The sequence below is a fragment of the Leuciscus leuciscus genome (genome assembly GCF_965113295.1).
Source record: "Leuciscus leuciscus genome assembly, chromosome: 11".
NCBI classification, from domain to species: Eukaryota; Metazoa; Chordata; class Actinopteri; order Cypriniformes; family Leuciscidae; genus Leuciscus; species Leuciscus leuciscus.
Window position 1 is genome coordinate 29,764,552 of NC_138735.1, and position 22,434 is coordinate 29,786,985.

A 22,434-nucleotide genomic window follows, 5' to 3' on the forward strand; every position below is an offset into this window, starting at 1 on the left:
ACAATTGCACCATTTTTGTCCTGCAGTAAATGTTAAAAGTCTAAATAGTTTAAATTTATGAGTTCAATACATCTTCATGCTTAACAATTATTATTTAAAGGGATACTCCACTTTTTTTGGGGAAATAGGCTCATTTTACACCTCCCCCAGAGCTAAACAGTTGAGTTTTACAGTTTTCGAATCCATTCAGCCGATCTCCGGGTCTGGCGGTACCACTTTTAGCATAGCTTAGCATAGATCATTGAATCGGACAGGACCATTAGCATCTCTCTGAAAAAAATGACCAAAGAGTTTCGATATTTTTCCTATTTAAAACTTGACTCTTCTTGACTTACATCGTGTACTAAGAAGTACGGAAAATGTCAAGTTGTGATTTTCTAGGCTGATATGGCTAGGAACTATACTCTCATTCCTGCGTAATAATCAAGAAACTTTGCTGCCGTACCATGAGTCCAGCAGGCGTAATGATATGACGCAGCGCCTGAAAATAGTCCCCAGCTCGGTAGACTATAGGGTCGACTATTTTCAGGCGCTGTGTCACATCATTACGCCTGCTAGACTCATGGTACGGCAGCAAAGTTTCTTGATTATTACGCAGGAATATCCCTTTAATAAAAGTTATTAAATTAGTTGGATGTTACATTAAAAAAAATGTACATATATGTATAAAGGAAAGTCATTAACAAGTCACCATTTCACCATTTTGTTTTTGCAGTTTACTTCAATGGTCCTGCAGTTTGACAAATTAATTTTACGTTTAAATATTCTATTTAGTCCACAAATGAGTTGAAAAAAAGTTTAAATTAGTTTCAGGTGAATCATAACATGAGTCAGACTGATTATAGCAGGACACTTATTTTCATGTTGAACTACACACATTTAATTCAACCAGGAATTCCCAAACTTTTTTTAAGCCAAACAACTTTGATCTCAAATATTTTCTTGTACCCCATGAGATTTCCATGTGTAAAATATTATACACATACATTTAATTTTAGAAATTATGGCTTTGATTTTCTAGCAATTTTAGGGTTAAAATTATTTTATAAAAAAAATGTTTTATATAAAATAAAAATGTTTAGTTCAGAAAATTAGTCATTAAACTCTAAATTATATCACTTTTTTACTCTAATCTGCTGAGTGAAGCTTAGATGTGTATTCCAAAGCATTCATGAATTACAACGTTAGATCAATGCTCAAAAAGACGAATGACAGTTAACAAGTTAAATAAAAAAAAAGAATGAATTATTAGCTTTTCATCAACTTAGTAATCCCTGATCTAAACGGCTGATAAACTACAAAAAGAAACACATTTGCGAATGGGAAGATTGCAATAATGATAAATCACATTAAACTCCTCTACTGCTGTCTTTAGAGAGGTGCCTCTGGGAAAGCTGCCCGACTGACTGAGCGTTTTACACAACACAAAGAGACTGCTGAATCTGTGCTCAGCTTTAACCCTCGCCCGGCCCACGGGTCACCATCCGGGGGCAGATTCACTGAGGTCGTGAACCACAGCAAGTACATGTTCAATAACCAGCCGTCTAATCAACGCTCACACGCATTCATACAGAGATAGAGTCTGAAAATAGCAGCTTCTGTTGTAATCTTCCTGTTCTTTCCTCCTACACATCTCTCTCTTCACTGGCTGTAAGTCCAACAACAGAGGAAGAGGATGATGGAGAGAAGAGAAGGACTGTCACTCAAATTAATTATGTAACATGCTGGTTAATTCATGAAGTCATTCAAAATGCATTGCCTATATGATATCGAACGATATAGAAGCCACATTAAACATTACAAATTGTATTGTGTAGTAAATGCCATTTCATGTTCATGTTAAAGACCATATGAAATGGTTTGATGCTATTTTCTTTCTAGGAAGATGTATATTTTTGGGTCTGTTTTCCAGGAAAGACTGTACATTTTACATGCACATGTTATTTGGTTAAACTTAACAAGATTCCATTTGTTAACTCGGTTAATAACTACATTAGTTAACATGAACAATTAAAATACTTGATTTATTTACTGTAAAGTGTTAACATTTACACTAGCATGAAACACTAACCTCAGATCTAACATATATACAGTACAGGCCAAAAGTTTGGACACATTACTATTTTTAATGTTTTTGAAAGAAGTTTCTTCTGCTCATCAAGCCTGCATTTATTTGATCAAAAATACAGAAAAAAAAAAATATATATATATATATATATATATTGTGATATATTATTACAATTTAAAATAATTGGTTTTCAATTTATTATACTTTAAATTATCATTTATTTCTGTGATGCAAAGCTGAATTTTCAGGACCATTACTCCAGTCTATCACATGATCCTTTAGAAATCATTCTAATATGATGATTCATTATCAAAGTTGGACACAGTTCTGCTGCTTAATATTTTTTCATAACCTGTGATACTTTTTTTTTAGGATACTTTGATGAATGAAATAAAATAAAAAAGTAGCAAATGTTTTAAAAATAGAAATCTTTTGTAACAGCAATATACACTACTGGTCAGTCATTTGGGGTCAGTAATTTTTTTCTTTCTTTTTTTGAAATAAATCAATACTTTTATTCAGCAAGGATGTGTTAAATTGATAAAAAGTGATAGTAAAGAAGATTTATATTATTAGAAAATATTTTTTTTATTTTGAATAAATGCAGTTCTTTTTAACCTTTTATTCATCAAATATATTAGTCAGCAGAACTGTGTCCAACACTCATAATAAATCAGAATATTAGAATGATTTCTAAAGGATCATGTGATAGACTGGAGTAATGATCCTGAAAATTCAGCTTTGCATCACAGAAATAAATGATAATTTAAAGTATAATAAATTGAAAACCAATTATTTTAAATTGTAATAATATATCACAATATCAATTTTTTTTTCTGTATTTTTTATCAAATAAACGCAGGCTTGATGAGCAGAAGAAACTTCTTTCAAAAACATTAAAAATAGTAATGTGTCCAAACTTTTGGCCTGTACTGTAGACTAAATGTTATGATGCAAAAAAACACGTTTGGCAGTTTTGATACAATGACAGACTTTTGCTGAATGGAATAAAAATGTAAAAAACACAGAACATTTTCTAAATATAATCTTTTGTGCTCTGCCGAAGAAGAAAAAGGTTGTCCTTAAAGATGATGACAATAATAGTCTGTAATAAGTGGCATTGTCTTTATGCAAAACAACACATTTTTCCACTGACGTTGGGGTTCTTGACATGCGTAGTGAGATTTACCGCTATACTACATCTATATTGTAGGGTTCGAGTGGTCGTTATGGAAACACGTTGAAGAGCAGCTATAAATACAGCGTGAGGCTCAGAATGTGTTCAAGCGTTCTCCACACACACACACACACACACACACACACACTCACAGAGTGTCCAGTCGACACCAGACATCCTGACCTCTCACGAGACGACACTTCAGCACCTGTTTCTGATGGGACTGATACAATGAAAACCCTGCTGATGACATCGACACACACACACACACACACACACACACACACACACACACACACACACACACACACACACACACACACACACACACACACACACACACACACACACACACACACACACACACACACACACACACACACACACACACACACACACACACACACACACACACACACACACACACACACACACACACACACACACACACACACACACACACACACACACACACACACACACACACACACACACGTCAAAATCATCTGTATTAAAAAGGATTTTCAAGTGCATTTGTGTGCAAAATAAACGCCTATGGCCAAAAAGCAAAGACTCTATCAGTGCTATATTAGCATTATTTATATATTATTATAGTGCTTATTAATGTTTGAATTAGCTTTCATTTTTACATTTTCATTTCTCGTTTTAATTTTAGCTTAAGGTTTAGTAACTTTGTTGTTATTTTGTCATTTTAATTAGTTTTTGTTTGATTTAAATATTTCTTTATAGCTTTAATTCATCTTTATTTCAGTTCACCCTAAAAGTTCATCCTGTTCATCATAAAAAGCGATCGAGTCTCTTCAGAAAATTTTGACTAAACCGCTCAATTCATATGGATTAGATTTTCGATCTCTTTATGAACTTTTTGAAGCATCAAAGTGGTAGTTGTGTATCTGTCAATGGAGGAACAGAAACTCTCAGATTTCATCAAAAAGATCTTCATCTGTGTTCTGAAGATGAAGGAAAGACGGGATTGGAACGACATGAGGGCGAGTAATTACTGACAGAATTTTCATATTTGGGTGAACTATCCCTTTAAACTTATTATAGTTAGTTGCCAAGGCAACTTTAATCGTTTTTGTTTTAGTTTCACTTAACAATAACAACAACACTGGACTCTTTATATGTGACCCTGGACCACAAAACCAGTCACATGATGTCGCACGGGTATATCTGTGGCAATAGCCAACAATACATTGTATGGGTCAAAATTATAGATTTTTCCTTTATGCCAAAAATCATTAGTATATTAAGTAAAGATCATGATCCATGAAGATATTTTTTAAATTTCCTACCGTAAATATATAAAACATTTATTTTAGTGAGTGAATGCTGCACAATCTCCAACATAAATGCCCATGGCCAAATGACCCCATCCAGGGTCACATATACGCTTTATTGCGTTGTCAAAAACAAACATGCAGCAAAACCAACAAACGACTCTTATAAACTCTTACGAATCTTCATGAATCACTCAAAAAGACTAGCCTGGAAATCCAGACCCAAATCTGAAAGATTAATGGTCTGGCGTCGACTAATGAAAATCGGCCAGCTCGAGGGGCGGCACCAAGCATGCATTTGAAAATCTCACTGCACGCAATTGGATAACACTACGACCAATCACAACAAGCCCCATACGCTTAGCTACCAGCGGAGCTAACTGGTAGATTAGACTCTTGCCGTATCCGGTCGGCAAAACAGCAGAAACGTCCTTCATGCAAAGGAAGGATTCGAGCGGCGTCTTCCGTTCCTCTTTTTCTAGAGAAAAAGTCTAAATCTTTCATTGTAGCGGCCAAAGCCGTTTCAAACAACTGGTGTTCATCCAAAGCCATCTTGCAATGTTTACTAATGACTTCGACGTCCCAGCGCTGTCGTCATCTCGCCTCTGGCCCGCCTATATCAGATAACCCGATGTGATTGGTGCAGCTCGGATACAAGGGCATATTTAAGGAGCATCATTACTCGACACCAGAGTAACTCGCTGAGCAAATTCAACTTGTGCTCTCTCGAGAACTCTGGATTACCAGGGTACAAAAAGACTCAAACTCGAATGAATTAATGGTTGAATCTGTGAGAGCGGTTACTGAATTAGTACCTCTGACTGCATGTTTGTGTGAGGTTAAAGTAATAGCTAAAAATTTAAAATCTGTCATCAGTTCTCTTTCAATGACGTTCTTCTGTGGAACCAAAATGGAGTTATTTATAGTCGATGGAGTTATTTATAGTTTAGGCCAATGTTTTCCACGTAAACGGTTGTCAAGCAAGACTTTCAGTTTCAGCTTGATCCTCACACAAATCAGTAACACCACTAGATTTGGGATAACGTGTACAAGTCACATGGACTGATGTTTTGATGCTTTTATGGTGTTTTTGGGGAGTTTAACAGCCCCTGCTCACCATTCACATTCTTCTATCCCAAAACTAGACATGACCTGAATCTTAAAACAGTACAAACAACTGAACGGTTGTTAACAATCACAGCCTCGTTTCATTTGCGTCAATTGTAGAATACAGTCCATATCTACCAGAACAGTCTCCCTCCCTTGTTAAATACTTCTCGTATTTGTCCTTCTTTCTCTCTCTGCTGCGAGCGGTTCTACAGAACGAGAGTAATGTGTACATTTGTCTCTGTTCCTGGATATCTGAGTGTAGGAGGGAAGTGGGCACAGATGGATTGTGGGTAGTGTTACGGATGTAGCGCTGCTTCACCAACCCACACACATACAGATCATCATCACCCGGGCCGGGTCGAACCTTGCCTTCCTGCGTTCGGTAATGATGGACTTTAGGTTCATGTAGTTCCAGACACACACACAAAAACTCAGAGAAAACAAGCGCGCGCGCACAAAAGAACTCATGATCACGTGTGGGCTGAAGTGGTGCTTAATAACAATCACAAACACACATGAATGCAAATGATCCCAAACAGCTTTTTATCCTTTATGCTGCTCTTTATACGTCCATCACTCACTTCGAGAGAAAGAGAGATGAAAGAGAAGCAACCGCAAAAGAAGCAGAGACAAAGAAGAGAGGACACAACTGAATTCAGCCAATGCATATACAAACACACAACATACACCAGGCAGGCAGTAACATAAACACCCTGAAGGTCTGTCCACATAGAGCCGCCCACAGACTGCAGACAGAACATGGCAACATGTATACAGTATGAGGAGCGAGAGCCATTGCACACACACACACACTCACCAATTCATCCAGCGCGTAGCGCAGGAGTCCGTGTTCATACAGAAGGAAAAAGCGTCTCTGCCATTTCTGTAAGAGAAGAAGTTAAGATTGCATAAGCGAAAAGTGAGAATTTCAAGTGTACTTTAAGTGTCTAAATACTTTTTTAGTGCCACTGTATATGAATCATAATGTTTATAGAATCATGCGGCCTGACTGATACGGTGACCGACTGATTTGGTGTCTCATTCTCATTCTATTAAATTGCATATATATATATATGACCCTGCTCTTTAGCTCTTTAGATATCAGCATTAGCCGTTTGGTTGACCACTACATCCTACATTTACATACTTATATATACACTACATATGCTTTGAGTTATTTTTATCATATTTCCATCTCGTTTGTCAATCTGTGATTTCCTGTTTGCTGTCGAATTGTTTCCCATCCCACAAACTCCCTCTCCTGCTGTTTCTCACCAGTTCAGCTCGAGAGACCGAGAGTGAGTCAGCGACTCCACGGCCCCCTCAAACACACACACATACACACGATTCGCACACACAATCTCTTCTCACACACAATGTGCGTCAATAAAGAAAAAAAAAAGTACTGGTCCTTTGGTGAAATAAATATAATGCATGACATCTAATATATATATAAAACTGTTTTTATGATTGCGGTCCCAGAGACCCAATGGCACACATGTAAAAATTACCATTATATATATACATTTTATAATTATTAAAACAAAATGTATTGTAATGAAATAATTTACTAACAAATGTATAAATGAATTATAAAATAATCATATTACAAATCTCATGTTATTTTTTATTTAAATCATTTTAATAATTTCATCTGACATAATAAAAGACCAATGAATTTTACTTTTCAGCCTTTTTTTTTTTTTTTTTTTTTACATTTTAGAATGTTATTCGTTTATTTTAATTGTATTTAAAAGTCATTAAGTAGCAAACTGATACTAAAATGCTTCTTTTAGACCTATTAAAATGGCCCCAACGAGTAACATGGGTGTTGAAAGGTCACCTTTTGACATTTTTAAATAAATAAAAAAAGAAAGAAAATGAAGCATTCCTTATCCCCCAAAATGTTCCTTTTGATTCTGGTGGTGAAATATGACCTGGACATTTCTTGCCAACAACATCCATGAGATTCACTCTATTAGTGCAGGTGAGAACAGCAGAACTGAACGAAACAGCACATTCTAGAATGCGTCTAAAAATAGTTTTTGTTAGACATTTTTGGCCAAAATGAGCTCGTTAAGTAAAAAGTGCAGCGCTGCATTTATAATCCATATTCCGTGGCATGTTCTCGGTGAAGTTTTTCCTGGGCTTTAAGGAGCCGTGCAAGTCATACGAACCCGTGATCTGTGCAGAGGATTGTCAAAGTTTGTTCCTTCGGGTGCCAGGAGCAGCCATCCACCGTAGATGGGTTTTGCCTGAAACATGCAACACATGATGTAAGAACAATAACACTGATCATCCAGTTCTTTTCAACACTGTTGATGCATCTCGGGTGAACTATTTCAGATAAACCTGCTCTCTTTTTGACTGGTATGTGGAACATTTACATGTCTCAAATTCAATGCACATTAAACTGGGACTTAAAAAAAAAAAAAATATTCTAACATCCAACAACACACTTGTGTTCGTGGAACCGTGCCAAAGCAAAGTACGAAAACATCCCTGCATGTGACACTCCTGTGACTGCACAACAAAGTGCCGACGAACAGATTTGTGATCGTACAGAAACTCCAAAAGAAAGCGCACAAAAGAGAAGCATGAAACACAAGGGGAAAATCCACTACTTAGAGGTTCCTCTTTCAAAGCTCAGCAGATCTCAGATACGTTTCATTTTAGTACGTAAAACTTGTTGTTATGTTTCTCCAAAAATGCCTTAAGAGACGAGAAACAAATTAGACTATAGATAATACTCTTTATATAGCTGTAAAATATTGTGGATATCAGTTTTTGGTCATTTGCTGTTGGAGAAATGTTAGCGTTCACACTGAGATGTGATTCTGATCGCAGACTTTAGTATTCTGGCAAATGTGAGCACAGTTATTTGAGATCTTTGCTGAAGCTCATGAGATTACATGCGTCTTTTGCTCAGGAGAAACACACATCTGAGAAGCAGGAGACTTCTCCATTTCATCTCTTGCTGTCTAGGAGAAACATGCTGAGATATTAAAGAGATCTCAGGTTTGATTTTTTCTCCGCTAAGGTACAGAAAAGAAAGAGTGACAAATGAACCGTCTGGTTAAAGGAGTGTCGACGGCCCGTGAAAAAGTCTGAGCTAAAAGAAAAACGCTAGATCTCCTCAGATCAAGTGCAGGATGAAGAAAAAAAACACAGCTTGCACAGCGACACTGTACCGACTCTGGTTGGGGTTCAAAATACTTATGCAATTAATTCAGCAAAACCGTTATCTGTGGATAAAATCAACTGATTTCATCCCATCCCATATCAATGACGTCATCATAATTTCATACTGAATTGTATTTGGTTAAACTGAAAGTTTAACACTATACTTGCATCACTATTTTCCTTTAGGAAATGTAAATCTAGTTTCTCCTGATCTTCTGCTAATGGGAGACTCGGTGCTCTGGGAAATCAGTGATGAGGAGCGGATAGGGACGCGGAGAGAGAGAGAGAGAGAGAGAGAGAGAGAGAGAGAGAGAGAGGTACTAATGTAGGCCAGATTTTCCTCTTCAATGGTTAAAGTTTGTTCTGTTTATTTTTACAGCCCCCCTTTTTCTCTCATAACAGCGGAACTGAGCACCGACTGTCTCACAGAGAGAGAGAGAGAGAGAGTGTGTGTGTGTGTGTGTGTGTGTGTCAAGGGGGAGGGTGGATTCTAATAGCATGACAAAAAGCATGGACATAAATATGTGTGGAATGAACAACTCAGAAAAACCTGACCAACTGCAGCGAGAGAGCGAGCGAGAGAGAGAGGGAGAGAGAGAGAGCGAGCGAGAGAGGGAGAGAGAGAGAGAGAGAGAGAGAGAGAGAGAGAGAGAGAGAGAGAGATGTATTACTGATGTCTTGACAGGACGACGGCCCTGAATCATTACGACGGCCTCATGCGACGTACACCTGAACAACAACTCTGGATTTGTGCATTTTTTGATGACAATGTCAGTGATGTTTGCCAAATAAAACACACCCCCATGATGTTAGTATGTTATTGTTGGTTGCTAGGCTATTTCGCAATGATTTTGCTGGCAAACCAGTTCAAATCTGAATCAAACTGTCCATTTAAGTGAATCGATTCATAACTCTGGCATCGATAATCATGGCATCACTCGAAACGTCTTCGTACAGCTTTTTTTTCCAAGTGTTGAAATGTTTAAGTAGAGAATAGCTATAGCCTAAAGTTCATCATCGTGTAAAACACTTGAGCCAGAATCTTTATGCCCAGATGAAATCAAACTGACTTCACACATCATCACAACAACTGCGTTTTAGTGGCACGTAATAAACATACGATTATGAAGTCGTAGAAATTACAGGATTAAAGATGTAAAACTTTGAGCAACAAAAATAAAGTCCTAGTATTACGAGAATAGTTCTAGCAATACGGTACTGAGGTTTTATTGTGAAATAAAAAAGTATTATTTTAAGAATAAAGATTGCACAATTCCAGAAGCGTATTTTTTTTATCAAATTAATCAACTTTACTCAAACAATATACTACTTTATTCTTAAAATATTATGACTTTAATCTTGTACTGCTTTGACTTAATTCTAGTAACACTATGACTATAATTTTTTTACTTATTCTCAAAATTGTACAACTTTACGACTATTTTCGCAATCTTCAATTTTTTTTTATGTGACACTAAAATGCTGTTGTACATTATTACCTTCACATAATTCTAAAAAGCATTATGATTCTCCTTTTCAGCTGACGTCACCAAGTCCTTTTACTTTTTCAAACACCTGTAATGCAGAGAATTTCTGAATAGAATTAAGCCAATCAGGTGAATACCCTGATTCCCTTGGCAAATGGCAAAATTAAAGTTAAATTGGTGGACCTTTAGAGCAGGAAGACAGAAGGACATGAGAATTAAACACTAAAGAAGTCCGCTGGGACTTGATTCTGCAAGTTATGATCACAAATTAAAGAGGATACAACTGGATATATGACTTTGGGTACTAAAGACCTGATTCATTTCACTGTGTTAAGTCAATTTCTAAGTGCTTTCTAAAAAAAGACATCTGTGCTGCTTTGAGGCTCATTTCTCTGGAAGCGCTCACTTGCGTGTCCAAATATTCAGTCTTTCTTTGCCTCATCACTTCATTCTTTGATAACAATCCAACCTATACAGTGAGACAGATGGCAAACGGAGGCCACGTCACCTCAGTAATATAGTCGAGACCCAGCTGTGGTAATTTTTAAGGATACTGTCTGGATTCCTCCGGCATCTGCGTGTGGCCTTACAGTAAAACCGTTCTGGAGCTGGAATCTGGGCTCGAAATAGTGCTGACGCTCCGATACGAGACGTCTACAACTGGCAAAACCACACTAAACGGTTCCACTGATTAATAAATTAACAGAGAATCTTAGCCAAAATAAAAGAGTCAGTCCTCTTGAACTTGCTCAAGATCACAATGGGTTCGAACCCACAATCTTTCAGTTACCAGTCCGGATTTTCAACCATGCAAAACTTAAAGACCACAACGAAGGCAGGTCGCGCAACTACCCTGTGCATCTGTTAAACTGCATCATTAATTACAACTAATCACTAATTAGTCATCTGGCTGACACCTTTACCCAACGCAACAGCTCATCCGAAATGGGTCAGTCCTCAAGGGATAACCTGAGGTTAAGTGTCTCAATCAAAGCCGTAATGGTAATTAGTGTGGATTAACCTCTCTGGGGTTTGAACCTGCAACCTTATATTTAACCACTACGCCAAAGCACTTGCTATTGGATGTCATTATTACAAACCCTGTGGTCTAGATTTATAGACAAATTACATTTGACGTTTACAGACAGATTAATTTGGCCACTTTCTGAGTCATCTCAATGCCAAAAAGTAGTTCAATTAGTCAAATTCACCTTATATATCATGATAATGAATGGGTACAATATGCATAAACAATGGTGTTCACATGATAATCAATTTACCTTCAGCAATACCATGGAATTGCCATGGTTAACATGCCAAAAACATGGTATTATGGTAGGGCCAACTGCAATCCTCTAGAAAAAAACCTAATGGGCAGCCAACCTTGGCTTGGACCATTGAAACATGTCTAAAAACCATAGTATTACCATGGTACTTTACTGGTAGTGAAGTTTTAAAGAGGTTTGGTGACTATCCAGTGCCCCAGATTGGCTTTAATGTGCTAAATATACAACATAGTACATTTTTTTACCCCATTATACTCCACTTATCTCCAACAATACCATGACATTACCATGGTACATGTTCAAAAAAACATGGTATTTTGGTGAGGTCACTCATGTTGTGCTAATTGTCATTCTCTACAATAGAAACATAGTATTACCATGGTACTTTATTGTTAGTGGTCAGCAGTTTACTGGTCATTACTTATTTGACACGGTAAGTTATTAAACAGAGCATTAGTATAAGAAACTAGATTAAAATGTTTGTAGACAAACTTTGAAGTTGGCTTGAAAAAGCCTAGCCAGAGAGTCTGAAGTAGCTTTAACAGCTTTAAGTTTGAAGGTTTTCAGTTGTAATAGTTTTAGGTTCTAGTTTTGTAGTTTTAAAACATAGATAGATAGATAGATAGATAGATAGATAGATAGATAGATAAATAAAGACATTAGATACATAGACTAGAAATAGTAGATAGATAGATAGATAGATAGATAGATAGATAGATAGATAGATAGATAGATAGATAGGACTAGCAATATTAGATAGATAGATAGATAGATAGATAGATAGATAGATAGATAGATAGGACTAGCAATATTAGATAGATAGATAGATAGATAGATAGATAGATAGATAGATAGATAGATAGATAAAAAAAACATTAGATAGAATGAAGCTTAAATTAGTCTCAATGGCTTAGAAATAGTACATATAATGGCAGCTAATGGAGTCTAATGAGCCTCTCCAACTGTTAAAATGTGAATTTTGAGTTTCAACAGTCTCAACTAAATGATTAGGTAGTGAAGTTTAGTAGATATATTACCTGTGAGAAGTCTTCATCACTCAGCAGGTGCGCGTCTCGAGCCTTGAAGCAGTTCTGGCATTTACTCTTGTTGAAAATATTGGCCTGAAATTTTCGGCAGGCGTTATCTTTCGCTGACATACTCTGTGCCATGAGTGTGTGTTTGTGTTCCCGTTTTCCCGTTATTTTAAAAACTGCGCAATAATTCCACCGGAGAGTCCTCCCCCGCGCGATGCAGTCCGACCCTCATCACAAACTCACTGCGATAATCATTTATTTATGCACACTCATCTGACAGGACCCACACTAAGGGGACAATAATTATAATAATAATAACAATAAAAATAATAATAATATAATTAATTTAGCCAAAAAGTTTTAATTTAGCCAAGCTCTCCTGGATTGATTTCTGAAGGGATTCAGTCCGGGACATTCCGCGCTCACGATCCATGCGCGTCCCCGATCCCCCGCAGGCACACGGTCGCGCGCTGATGCGTTATAGTGCGAGTTCCAAAATAATATGGCAAACTTGTACAAACACTCTAAGTAAATGGTGATGGAGAGGAGGTGTTTACTTTCCACTAGCTCACAGCTTCCGACGAACCTTTCAGCGATACGTGAAGACAACTATCCCGAAACTCCATGATGTGGAACAGTGTGGATTCTATAGAGAGTTTTCGGTCCGAAGACGGATATTTGCAGGTTTGGATGGGCACGGTGGGTCCGTTTCCCACGGTCACAGCTGATCACACGGGTTCTCCACACATACTACACACTCAACACACATACACACGCAGGAATGAAGGGGGCGGGGCACGAGTTAAGTGACGTGTGGCGTAAACCAATCACAATAAGGGACACGCCTACTATTTGTAGTCAGCGTACGTCCGTGTCCAATCAGATTCTTCAATCACACTGATTTTATGGAAATAACAAGATTCAAGGTCGGTGGACTGTGCACGGTGTAAACTGAAGTTATTTAAACTTATAAGCAGGATCTTATATGCATTTAAACTGTGTTTTAGTGATTTCGTCTGGTTATAAAGTGAAAAATGACGACACTAAATAATGCATGCGTTAAGATATTTGATAACTATCCATGTAACGCCCTCAGATAGTGACCAATCCTACCTGAGAGGCTCTCCAGTGCCCCCGTTTGGCTTAAATGTGGAATGAGAGCCTGGATTAAAAAAATAGTTTATTAATTAAAATATTTTAAATGCCATTTCATTGTGTAATAAAATAATGCTAATTATATATATATTTTTTAAATAATGATTTTTATTATATAAGTATATCTTAAGTTAAAAACCTAAAACTTAGTATATCTTAAGTAAAAAACATAACAATATATATTTATAATTTTATTATATATATTTTTTTAAATCAGTTTTTGCACGTATATAGTAATTGTGCAATGAAATTTCAAAAAGTAATATTTGTAATCTCTTGGTGGCACAAAACTTTATTTTGTTTTTGTAAAAAAAAAAAAAGTAAAAGCCTAAATATTAGCAAAATGCATATTATTCAGTCATAGACATTATTACCGGTATGTAATCAGGCATTAATACAAGTTCACAGGCAGTATTAACAATTGAGTCTGATCAATTTCACCACGTTTTAAAAAATAACAGTAAATTTACAGATAAAACCCTCTGATTTCCTCAAATTAGTCAGACAATAACATCGTTCATACGTGATAAAGCAGATGTTTGGTTGTTTGATATTATAAAACAGATACCATACCAGCTTCCTCAATAAAGAGAATGCTTTTTCATTTCTCACTTCTGACAGTCAACACTAGTCTAGGAATGGCCTAAACTAATGTTACTGAACTTTATATGACACACTTGGGAGAGCACATGTGTTTTCCCTTTAATAACGTCCAGTGTCCCAGAATAAGGGAGAAGAGAGACAGAAGGTCTTCTAGGTCCTGTTGATGGAGGGAGCGTTGCTGATCTCCTCGGTGTCCTCTTCATTCATCAGCGGTTCTCTGTCTGTCTGAGCGGGACTCGGAGCCGTGGATCTCTTAGTGGTCTTATTGAGAGTGCTTCCCTGTAAACACACACATGTCATTGCATTTAAATAATAGCTGTAAACATAAAACTGTTCATATTCAAATTAAAATTATGATTTTTTTTCCTGTGGTATAAAATACACTGATAAATGATGCACAATAAGATCAGAAATGTATATAACACAAGTAAATAGGGTTCATTTTCAGTTCATTTTCACTGCATTAGATCATGAACAACACTGTCACAGCAGAACAATCCAATCCACCTCTATAAAAATGGACCGATACGCTTTCAAAGCCAAAAATAACCTCTGCTATTCCAAAGTACTGTTGACTCAAAACTCAGTTCATGAGTCAGGCGGCACGATCGGACTATAAGACACCGATATCAGTTTCTCTATCAGTGTTACTCATTTCTAACAAATGATGTAGTAAAAGACAGATATAAAAAAAAGCTGTAAAATGTCCGTGCCAAAGAAGTTTGTAAATGGAAAACGCCTAAGCTGAAAAATGTATATAATTAAGTCCAAAAAGAGAAGAAGCTCTTTCTTAATTTCTTAAAATTAGAATGGTTTTGTAGCATTATTAATTTGTATTAAAAGTATTCATTTGTATTAAAAGTATTCATTGGAGTATTAATTTGAAAGTATTAATTTGAAGCATTTATTTAAAAAAATAAAAATAATTTTAATATTATATATTACTGCAAATACTATTATATATTAAAATAATTATTTCATTATATTATTGTATATCTTAATGTTTAAATATTTAAAAAATATTTTTATACATATTTTAATAAAATATCAATTTATCAATTCATAATATTATATTAAAATAAACTTTTCATTTTTTTGCTTACTGCATGTGTATATAGTAATTGTGCGATGAAATTTCAAAAATGAACAATATTCTTAGTCCCTTGGTGGCACAAAACTACTATAAAAACCTAAAAATGTAGATATTGTTTTGTGGTAAACCTTCTATGATTATGAGTGCAAGCTTCTCCTCTTGTCGGACTTTAACTATTGATGGAGACAATAAGAGGCAAATCAAGCTTTTAAGGCTCTGAGAAAACCTTATAATTCTGCCGGTCGCTTATAAGGTTGCGTGAAATCATACGTCCTTGAACATCATACAGTGTGAAGTGTCACTCGACTCGTCCTGCTCGTCCTCGCTCCGTGTTCTACAAACTCTTCACGGTTCTCGTCTGTTCATACTGTTGCTATGGTTACCCATCATGATGGGATCTATGGTGATTCAAAGAGATGTGGCGATAGTGGGCGGGTGTGTGTGTGTCGTGTGTGTGTGTGTGTGTGTGTGTGTGTTACCTGTCTGTAGTCAACGATGTTGAGTATTGCAGAGGTGATTATGCAACTGATGGTATTGGCCAACATGAAGATCATCATATATTGCCATCTCCACAGCGGGATCTTTACATCACTGACACACAAAACACATATATTATGGTATAGACACGGTACTGTACATTAAATATATTGTTTGTGTGTGTACATACATACACACATACATACACACACACATACACACAAAAAAAAAGTTGTCTAAAAACATTAGAAAAACAAGTTGTGTATCTGTGTGTGTGTATATATATATATATATATATATATATATTTTATATCACTTATAGAATAATATATGGTATTTTAGACCTTTAGAAGTAGTGCGGTAAAAGATCTATAAATGAGCAGGTGTGTAATCTACACTTAGACACCGATGATGATGCGATATCGAAAACGTTTACATGGCTTTTGTGCAGAATATCATCATTATCTGTCGAATGATGCCTTGTCAAAAATACATGGTCATATTTTTTGTTAGTATAATGCAATGTGCAATGAACATAAATGTCACCTGGACTTGGTGCCCAGTATCTGTCCCACCACCAGATTGGAAATGCCGATGCCAATCATCTGTATGGATGTGGCCAATCCCATGGCAGTGCCCAGTGTGGCTTGAGGCACCACCAGTGGGATAGAAGGCCACATGCTCGCCTACAGCACATAAACACAATAGAAAACACCTGAAAAACCTGCCAGTCCAACAGCAAGAATCTAACACTCTAACCTGTAGTACATACACTCTTTTTTTGTTCCACTTTATCTGCAAAACAACTGAAAATATTGTGCCAATATTCTGAATTCAAAGTAAATTGCAACAACACACAAACACCAAGAGAAAAAATATAGAAAAACTCCAACCCTGAAATATAATTTGGTGTATTTTTCTTTTCTAGTTACCTAGAGGAAAACCTATACAAAGAGTGGCACAGCTTACCCCACTCTGCCTTATTGAGCTTGCATGAAAATCTAAAATATTTCAAAATGTCAGCATTGCTGAATACGTCCACCAATCACAAGCTCTCTTACAGTGTTTGCTAACCACACAATTGAGCATGCTGCAATACTCCAATGACACTGTATAGTTGGCGTCAATCCATAGTGTCTGCTGTGTGTGTGTGTGTGTGTGTGTGTGTGTGTGTGTGTGTGTGTGTTCATGTTATATACTCACAGCAGCAAATGAGTAAGTGATGCCGAGCCAGATGGTTGATACGAGAGGAGGGACGAACGTGAAGGCCAGCAGACCAAACACAGGCAGTGTCAACACGGCACAGAGTCCTGCAAACACACCGCGCAGACCCACATAGTCCTACCACACACACAGAAACCATGTGTTCATGTTTTCTACTCACCAAGGCTGCATTGTTTTGATAAAAAATACAGTAAAATCCTTAATATTGTGAAATATTTTTACAATTCAAATGAACTGTTTTCTATTGTAATATATTTTAAAATGTAATTTATTCCTGTGATGCAAAGTTGAATTCAGAGTCACATGATCCTTCAGAAATCATTCTAATATGATGATTTGCTGCTCAAGAAACATTTCTGATTATTATCAATGTTGAAAACAGTTGCTGTTTTTGTGGAAGCCGTTCTTCGCTAGAAAAGAACAGCATTTATTTGAAAAATAAATCTTTTTTAACATTATAAAATGTCTTTACTGTCACAATTGATCAATTTAATGCATCCTTACTGAATAAAAGTATTAATTAATTTAAAAAGAAAAACTTTTGAACAGTAGAGTATGCCTGTGTGTGTCAGCATGTAAATGAAACATCTGTGGAGTGTATGTCTGTGTAATAGTGAGTTAGCCGTACGATGAGGATGCCGACAGCAGCCGACAGCACCAGTGAACTGTCATACACAGCGCCCGCGATGTACGCCGCCTCCGTCTGACTGTACCCGCTGTATTTATCCTGGATAAACTTACTGAAAACACACATACAGCAACACATGAACAACGTGCACGAACCCAGTTTAATCTAGAAACATATATGTGGTTCATGACTGTACCTGGCATCAGCGATGAAGGGGAAGATGCCATTATAAAAGAACATGATGGTAAGAACCAGCAGCCAGTATCTGAGAGACAGACTCTTCACATCCTGAACTCTCTACATACAAAAACACACAATACATACCAGCTTTATTACAACAACAAATTATCATCAACGTGAAAATACTATATATACAGTACAGGCCAAAAGTTTGGAAACATTACTATTTTTAATGTTTTTGAAAGAAGTTTCTTCTGCTCATCAAGCCTGCATTTATTTGATCAAAAATACAGAAAAAAAAATGTAATATTGTGATATATTATTACAATTTAAAATAATTGGTTTTCAATTTATTATATTTTAAATTATCATTTATTTCTGTGATGCAAAGCTGAATTTTCAGGATCATTACTCCAGTCTATCACATGATCCTTTAGAAATCATTCTAATATTCTGATTTATTATGAGTGTTAATAACAGTTCTGCTGCCTAATATATTTGATGAATAAAAGGTTAAAAAGAACTGCATTTATAAAAAAAAAATATAAAAAAATTCTAATAATATAAATCTTTACTATCACTTTTTATCAATTTAACACATTCTTGCTGAATAAAAGTATTGATTTATTTCAAAAAAAAGAAAAAAAATGACTGACCCCAAATTACTGACCAGTGTATATTGTTACAAAAGATTTCTTATTTTAAAACATTTGCTTCCTTTTTTTTTTTTTTTTTAAGTATCACAGGTTATGAAAAAAATATTAAGCAGCAGAACTGTTTCCAACTTTGATAATGAATCATCATATTAGAATTAGAATCATATTAGATTATTTTAAATTGTAATAATGTATCACAATATAAAAAAAAAATTCTGTACTTTTGATCAAATAAATGCAGGCTTGATGAGCAGAAGAAACTTCTTTCAAAAACATTAAAAATAGTAATGTTTCCAAACTTATATATATATATATATATATATATATATTAATCAATGTTTTCCTACGACAAGAACGGGTATTGTTCAAAATCCATGTATAACTTTGCTGAAAGGTTTTGATCCACTTCAAATGTTGACTACTGTATATATATCATTATTATATTACACTCCAGCAATAGTAAAACTAGTGTACTGTTGTAGTATGCCATTCTAAACATAACCTTTTCCATCTATATCTGTGTCTCACCACTTTGCGTGACTCCTCCTGAATCACTCCATCCAACCCCAGCTGCTTCATGCCCATCCTATCCAGAACACTGACCGTTACCGCCGACAGGAACCCGAGAACACACAGGAGCGTGCCTGTACACACAAAACAGACGCATGTGTGTTTACAATATTCCCAGGATGCCAAATCCAAGGTTTAGCTGTTGCATGTTGTGTTTCTTACCTCCCCACAGCGTCCACTGGATACCGTACTGAGACTCAAACCTCTGCGTGAGGAAGAAGTTCAGAACCGAGCCCAACCGAGAGAAGGCCAGGGTCAGTCCAAACGCCAGAGCCAGCTCCTTCCCACGGAACCAGAACGCCGTGATACGGTTCTGGACAACTGAGAAAGCAAGAGAGACACATGAGATTCAGTGTAGCTTTCTCATTGGTGCTTTTTTCATGGGTGTGTTTGTGAAGTCTTTGGCAATGACAGCCCTTGTTTACTAAGCGAGTAAAGAATCAGAGAAAGAAAAAGTGCATTTTTGTGCGGTTGGATACTTTGGGGACTTTGTAGAGTTTACTAGCATAATGCAGATCAATAGACAGCGGAAATTAATTTAAAAAATGTTTTACATTTTGTGACATTTCTGAATTAGATGAAAGGAGATTTTGTTAAAAAATTTTACTAAATAACCAATATACTAAATCATTAACCAATTTAATAACCTCATGGTCATCAGTGCAAAAGGAAAGAATGTTTTTTTAATTCTCAGTAAAGATTGCAAAAATAATACTTTTCTTTGGAACAGCAAGCCAAGCACATATGAATCATGCACACAATAAGACTTTATAAAATTAAATGATGTATTATGAAAATAAATATGGTCACTTTAGACACAGATTAAACGTAACGTGCAGAAACTCCCATTAGTAGGTCAAACGGGTGAAACAAATCTTCATTAGAATATGGAAATAAAATCAGTCATTTTGTAATTTTTGCAATTCATTTTGGTGCCACTTGTGGTGCAGAAATTACTTTGGAGTTGATTTACTTGACAATCATTTACTTTATTTAGAGTTAATTTTACTTTATTACTTTGTTTTCAATTTTATATTTTTTTATTCTTAATCATTTTACCCTTGATCCCTTATTTTCTATATATACACATGTGTGTACACAGAGTTCCTGAACACAACAACAAATTCCTGTGCGTACTTGGAGAATTAAGCTCATCTGAATCTGAATTCAGAACTAAAGATATGATGTTTCTAGTGTTAAACCTGCACAATGTCAGTGGTGTTATGGGTGAATATCTGAATCATACTGGTCAGGGATCCGTTTCCAGATCCAAACAGAAGTCGTCCAGTCAACATGAGGGGCAACAGGTACGTCGTGCCCTTGAAATGAGACCCCAATGCAAAGATCGCTGAGCCCAACACAGTCAGGAAGGAGAAGAGAAAAACGCCAACTACAGGAGAGAAAACCCAAACACTTATGTCAGACTTTACACACACACACACACACACACACACAAGTATTCAAGATAGAATACTGAATATTGACAAAATCAGACAGATTTCAAAACTAAGCTTGTTAAAGAAAAAGAAAATCCATTCCAACTTACAGCGGTTTCCCAATTTATCAATGAGGAATCCTGCCATGATGACCACCACAGCATTCCTGGGAAAGCAAAATAAGAGTCCTTTTACAGGTGATAAACAGAGTGAAGCTTTGAGGGTGACAGACAGTAATTATCTGGTTTGGTGAGAGTGTGTGAGTCAGGGATATTGTAGAGAACGGAAAATAAAACCATTAAAAAAGTTAGATAAACATGAACTGAAATATGATAGTATGTCAATGATCCTAAAATAACAGTGGTGTGAGTCTTACGTCCAGGCGTAGACGGCGTAGAGCAGGTTATACTCCTGTGGTGTCATTCCCAAACCTTCCACACACGTTCCTGTGCCATTACCAGTGCTGTTACTCACCGTCCCGTTTGAACATGTCAAATTCTGTAGGAAACAACACAGTCTGTGCATTCAGGGCCTTACTTTTCTGATCTAGAGGTTTATATGTAATATGTGTTACTCTCATGATGTTAAAGGGGTCATATCATACATTATTTTATTATATTAGTAAAGACTTTTACCCGTAAAACTGTTTTTCATGGTTATTTGGCTATTTATGACATGGCTTCATGTTTTTTTTTACTCTTATCGTTAGTTCTTCTGTGGTTTGGGACAATTTTATTGATTCCTCATTACCTCACTGTGACTGGACGGGCCAAGTTTCTGGTCACTCAATAGATCAATAGTATTCATCTGTCAGCCACTGCAAAGTCGCAGAAGTCTATGCAGCTCATTTTCAACAAATGCTCTGTAGTATATGTGAATGCTGTCGCATATGTCTCAATATATATCAGGGCAAATTTGATTCCTCGTAATATGACCCCTTTAAAACTGCCTAAACTAGGATTAAGCGATGTGAAAGTGAGGTCAGAGGTCAGTAAGTTGCTCCTCACCCCCTGAAACTGCTCCTGCAGGACACTGGGAATGTCAAAGCAGAAATAAGAGCCGAAAGTCAGCATACAGTTAAAAAACAGGACCAAGAACCGGTAGTAGGCTGTAAATACACACATAAACACACCAAGAGACACATATGTTCACACACAGAGAGAGAAAGAGAAGAGTTAGTCATCATGTGTCAGGTTAAGTTACATCTAAGCTAACACAGAAAACAACACTTGTGAGCTATGAATCTCTTATGAATTATGATATTTAATGTGCATGAAACTAGGTTTAACATTAAATCAATCACATTTGTCTTTGTTTACAAACTGAGAGCTCATGGCTCTAAATTCACAAACATTCTGAAACATCAGTGAAATGATTACTTTACCTTGTTCTGCTGCTTTGGCCATCTCGACCCCAGATAAATCTCCGCAGTCTTCCCATATAACGACAATCTAGTGTGGTTTCTTTTTGTTTATGTGGCCCAGTCAGGAGGCGATCTTTAAAATGTGCAGCTTGTCCGAGAGCAGTCGCTATTTGCTGATCTATAAATCATAATAAAATAGTGAAAGCTCCAAACTGCAGGAACAGTCGATCCAGGTTTTCTAACTGACTGTTTTCCTCATTTAGCGTTACGTCATAGCCTGGGCGTCATGTGACTGAGCTTCTCAGCGCTGACACTGCACTTAGTGATGATTGGGTTGATAATAGATATAATTGAATCATGTATGTTTAATCACGCTTTAAACAAAACAATACCCATTCATATG

The 22,434-nt window shown here is 36.3% G+C and overlaps 2 protein-coding genes across 10 annotated transcripts in view; both read right to left on the bottom strand.

Moving 5' to 3' along the window:
* LOC309508887 (myosin phosphatase Rho interacting protein) overlaps positions 1-13,432 on the bottom strand; it is a 51,344-nt gene extending 37,912 nt beyond the window's left edge. For 7 of the 9 annotated variants that reach the window (XM_082183400.1, XM_082183403.1, XM_082183402.1 and 4 more), the window contains exons 1-3: positions 12,650-13,431; positions 7,834-7,911; positions 6,474-6,539 (exon numbers count right to left, since the gene is read on the bottom strand). In XM_082183400.1, the coding sequence (XP_082039526.1) occupies positions 6,474-6,539; positions 7,834-7,911; positions 12,650-12,781 (276 nt within the window). In that variant the 5' untranslated portion in view covers positions 12,782-13,431. Of the gene's footprint in view, positions 1-6,473; positions 6,540-7,833; positions 7,912-12,649 lie in introns of all 9 variants that reach the window. The other 2 variants (XM_082183401.1, XM_082183399.1) reach the window with 1 other exon arrangement.
* A 660-nt stretch (positions 13,433-14,092) lies between these two features.
* Positions 14,093-22,294, bottom strand: mfsd1l (major facilitator superfamily domain containing 1-like). Its single transcript, XM_082183484.1, has 13 exons — positions 22,053-22,294; positions 21,676-21,776; positions 21,045-21,166; positions 20,779-20,834; positions 20,479-20,622; positions 19,395-19,553; positions 19,191-19,306; positions 18,023-18,123; positions 17,827-17,938; positions 17,178-17,315; positions 16,521-16,660; positions 15,977-16,088; positions 14,093-14,683 (listed from the first exon to the last, which is right to left on the bottom strand). The coding sequence occupies exons 1-13, from the start codon at positions 22,072-22,074 to the stop codon at positions 14,555-14,557; spliced, it is 1,452 nt and encodes a 483-aa protein (XP_082039610.1). The 5' UTR covers positions 22,075-22,294; the 3' UTR covers positions 14,093-14,554.
* Positions 22,295-22,434: the final 140 nt, after the last annotated feature.

Coding starts and splice junctions, on each gene's coding strand:
- mfsd1l (XM_082183484.1), bottom strand. CDS start 22,074: ATGGCCAAAGCAGCAGAACAAG. Junction 21,777..22,052: donor GGCCAAAGCAGCAGAACAAG/GTAAAGTAATCA, acceptor GTGTATTTACAG/CCTACTACCGGTTCTTGGTC. Junction 20,623..20,778: donor TGATAAATTGGGAAACCGCT/GTAAGTTGGAAT, acceptor TCTCTCCTGTAG/TTGGCGTTTTTCTCTTCTCC.